The sequence below is a fragment of the Gymnoscopelus braueri genome (genome assembly GCF_963280865.1).
Source record: "Gymnoscopelus braueri genome assembly, chromosome: 14".
In the NCBI taxonomy this organism is placed as follows: domain Eukaryota; kingdom Metazoa; phylum Chordata; class Actinopteri; order Myctophiformes; family Myctophidae; genus Gymnoscopelus; species Gymnoscopelus braueri.
Genome location: NC_137619.1, coordinates 43,006,825 through 43,011,271, shown reverse-complemented (window position 1 = coordinate 43,011,271; position 4,447 = coordinate 43,006,825). Strand labels below are relative to the sequence as shown.

The following is a 4,447-nucleotide window of genomic DNA, read 5'->3' as shown; positions in this document are numbered from 1 at the left end:
GAGGGGGGGGGGGGGAAGTAGCCGACCTAAGACAGAGCCCTGGCCCCTGGGGGACCCCGGTCAACGAAGTATATAGGGTTTAAGTCAGTGGTTCTCAAGCCTTTTCTGTATCAGGGCCCACTTGAAGATCATGAAAGCGTTCGCGGCATCTGACCACTTAACACGGCAGCCATTCGGCTGGCTGTGATGGTAATCATTGCTATAGGGGGTTCGTTCAGTAACAGAGGTCTGTGCATATCTCCAGTTCTTTAATAAACAGAAAAAACATTGTCAGGTGGGTAGCAACATTTCAGCCAATCAGGAGAGAGTACCCATTTATCAGCTTCAATTTTATAATGTTTCAATTACAATTTTGTCTGCTCGTTTCTTTTTGTCATCATCACTTCCAATTTCACTTATTTATCCTGTATCCTGTGTGACTTGTATCCATTGTGGCCCTATGTATTCAATTATTCAACATAGCATAGAATATAAACACATGAATACATGTCTTCAACAAATACAAACAACTATATGTACAAAGGAGAAAAAGGAAAAACGGCGGCAGTGAATGACACCTTTAGATGGGAATTAAAATCTACCTCCCCTTGTGGTCTCCTGATGCTTTTTCAGGCCAGTTCACATTCACATCCTTTAATGGATGATGTCGGGGCCTTACTTTTTATCAGTCTGTTCCCTGTTTTTCTTTAGTTTATCTTCGGTCAGATAACTGTATTTTTTGTTTTCTGTTTGGTATAGGTAAGCATATGATTAGGAGTTTAGGGCCAACCCTGAGGTAATGAATGTATCCATGTTTGTCAATTTGTCAATAAATGACTTTTATTGACAAAAAAAGAATAAATGTCTTTTGGATTTTAAACTCGTGTTGACTGGCTGTGTGTGGCTGTGTCAGTCTCTGTTTGGTTGGAAGCTTCACTCATGGTGCCAAATCCTGAAGAGACTGAAGCTAGACTTCGTCCAGGATGTCCCTTCAGCAGCCAATCAGAAACCTTGGCAGGTGACCTGCAGTAGGAACTTCCTGTTTCAGATGGCGTTCCACCACTCACTGGAATATAAAACAGACAGCAAGACATTTACATGAATAAAACAATATACTACTACTACTACTACTACTACTACTACTACTACTACTACTATAAAGGCAATATAATACAACTGGTTGATAAGTAAATATTAAGAAAATTATTTGCAGTTTATATTCTCTATTACTGAAAGAGGATTTCAGAATTCATGTGATGCAGAAATGTTACATTAGAAAAGTCTGTTACTAAAGCAGTGCTAAGTTGACATGTATTTTGTTCCAGGGATTTATGTAAAAAAAAAAAAAGTATTTTATTTTTTATTGCCGAGCTTGTAGATCAGCTATTTTTGAATAGCCAAAACATAAAATAGGGTTAAAGTGTACTGGTAAAACATATTACGAGGGGGGGACCCCCTGAGACCCCCCCCAAGGTCCCCTGGGGGGTGGACGGACCCCACTGTGAGAAGAACCACTGCATTACATTGATACTCACTACTTGGAGGAAGAAAGTCAATGCTTCGCCTTCTCCTGACAGCCGGCAGGGTTGGCTCTTCTGGCTCCATCAACGCAGACTTCAACATCCTCTCTATCATGACCTCCTCTCTCGTCCTCCACTCCTCCTCTCTCTCCTGCGCCATTCTTCTTCCAGGCTGTTCCATTGTTCAGCGGTAAAGGTTTGCCTTCCTCCCAGCCTTTGGAACAGTGTCGTCTGTCTTGCCTCATGTCCCACATTGACGTGTCCTGTGTCTCTGACGGACCCGTCTCGTCTTCTCTTGAGCCTGAAGGTCCACAGTCAAAGTGTCCTCTGTTCCTCGTCACCATGTCTTCTATTTTCTCCATCAGCTCCGTCACGTCCGAAATGTCCCACTTGATGAAGTCTAGGACATGGTACCTGTTGCGTTGGTGTAAAGTAACTACGGTAAGTACATTTACTCAAGTACTGTACGGAAGTAAAACATATTATAATTTATACTTCTACTCCACTACATTTCAGAGGCAAATATTGCACTTTTTGCTGCAATTATTTGAAAACTTACTTACTAGTTACTTTGCAGATTTAGATTAGAATTACGAAACATACTTTAACCACTTAAGCTCTATTTTATACTTTGACTTTTCAAAAATAGCTGATAATGAGTTTGTAGATCTGTTATTTAAAAAACAGAAGTTTGATGAACATGAAAAATGTGAGTAGTTTTATTTGGTACAGTACGTATGTTTTGATGCCAATACTGCCAATGCAAATAGTCACATTTTGAAAACAGGACTTTTACTTAAGAGAGTATTTTTTTTATTGTGGTTGTTGATTGCCTACAGTACTTTTACTTAGGTAAAAGATCTGAGTGCTTCTTCCGCCACTGACCTGTAGCCACATTTGTCCAGGAGCCACCTCAGAGGTTCTCCCTCAGACTCTATGTACTCCTCGACACGTCTGTCCCCCAGCCAGTACCCCCATGTGAACAGCACCAGACCGTGTCTCCACACTCTGTCCCCCAGCAGCTCCATGTGTTCATCCACTGATCTCCGGTCAGCCTCAGGGCGGCTTCAGACTGGGTCCGTTTGAATCAAACCGTTCCTGAGTACGCTTGGCTGGCCAGCATTCACACTGGCCAAGACTCGAGACCATTTCATTTAACAGTAATGGTAAATATGTGCCTCATGGGGACTATGAGGCTTTGGGAGATAGAATGTCATTCACAGAAGAAAAGTCACTCTAGAGTGAATAATATAGTTTGACTGTGTTCCTGACGTTGTCTTGAGTTATAATAACAACAGATCAACAATACACAACCAAAGCAGTGTGTGCACTGGTCTTTGAAACCTCGAAATGTAACGTTGTCTGTTAATATGATATTGGCGTCACGGACGCATCCTTGGTATTTTAGCAGTGACGTCACGGACTAATCCTTGATGTATTTATCCTTATAAATACGTTCGCCACACATGTGTTTTTTGTTTATTATTTTTCACGGCTTGCGCTACTCAAACACTAGCGGGATTATTATTTCTTGTCAACATTCAAGTATAACTATGAGAAGGTATAACCCAGCTAAAATAATGTCTATATAATGTGTATAAAAATATATAAATGATATATGATTAGCAGTCCACTTCCTTCTCTTGGTACGGATGGATTCACACTGCAACGTTCCGTTCCCGACTCCGCAGCAATCGGACCCGAGACTACCTCCCAAGGTGGTTTCGGGTACGGTACGATGATGCGTTACGGGGAACGGTAATTGGCAGGAGACCCGGGTTCAAATCCGGGGTAGAACAGGACAGGGGTGTCGCCACGGGTGGGCATAGGTAGGCCTGGGCCCACCCATTTCGTTTTTGTGCCCACCCCCCAACAAAAAAAAAAAATACATATAATTTTCTTTTTCTTTTTTTTCTTTTTTATATCATATTCAGCCATTTTGATAACAGTGTATATATAGGTATCCGAAATCCGTAACAAACCCCAAAAAAAAACAGGGAAAAAAAACGATGGTCTGGGCGCACATGCACGCGTGTGCATGCGTGCCCACCCGCTCCTGCCTAGGCCCAGCCTATGCAAGCGTTCTGGCTACGCCACTGGAACAGGAAAGTTACATAGTGCAGCTTTAGTATATATTTTTTTAGGAGTATGGATGTGCACGAGACTGCTAGCCAAGATACTTTTGTTTCCAATGTAATAATTTTTTTTCACATACATCAGCTTAGCAATTTGAGTGAAAAGGTTGAATCTTTGAAAGATTTACATGAATTTTGGAATACTTACAGTACTATTTGGTAAGTCCCCCTTTTGCTTTAACGACAGTATGCATTCAAACTGGCATGGTTCCACAGCTTGGGCAAACCTGATGACTCAAACCAGCATGATTTGACATGTTCGTTGTTATTTCCTTAGTATTGTAGTAAACACAGATGTTATTATCGTTGTTCGGTTTATTTTGCCCTAGTAAACCGGTCCATATCTATCGGTCAGATGTGAATTAATTACATAAATAAACGGAGGAAACTTCTTATTAAAATTAATATGTGGGTTTATTCCAGAGAAGAGATCTCACAAGGGTTGGAATTCTTGGAAATGCTCAGTGCGAGGTTCCAGATATATTCTTCTGACGTAAAAACAGAGATACAGAGTATACACATAACGTGGGGTTACACCTGCCGTCATCACGTCAGGCGTAAGCTGTGGCTTGACTTCTTTAGTTTCCTGGGCAACCAGGGTTGTGGTGACATTTATGCACAGTGTTTATAACAACAAATCTGTGTGGCAGACAATGAGGGTAAGGGGATGTTCAACGGTCTGACACAGATTGGTGGTATGGTAGTTCTGCAGCACACAGTTCAGATCTCATGGCTGCTACAAGGACTAGCAAAATCATAACAAATAGGCAGAAACTAAAACAATATGGCTCCTAGAGGCACAGGCAATTTTAA

The 4,447-nt window shown here is 41.4% G+C and overlaps 1 protein-coding gene across 1 annotated transcript; it reads right to left on the bottom strand.

The window, feature by feature from the left end:
* Positions 1 to 362: 362 nt before the first annotated feature.
* Positions 363 to 2,527, bottom strand: LOC308100651 (uncharacterized protein; the record flags this gene model as incomplete). Its single annotated transcript, XM_080449717.1, has 3 exons — positions 363 to 1,045; positions 1,515 to 1,913; positions 2,385 to 2,527. 2 exons carry the CDS (start codon positions 2,525 to 2,527, stop codon positions 1,532 to 1,534), a joined length of 525 nt encoding a protein of 174 aa, XP_080305843.1. The 3' UTR covers positions 363 to 1,045; positions 1,515 to 1,531.
* Positions 2,528 to 4,447: the final 1,920 nt, after the last annotated feature.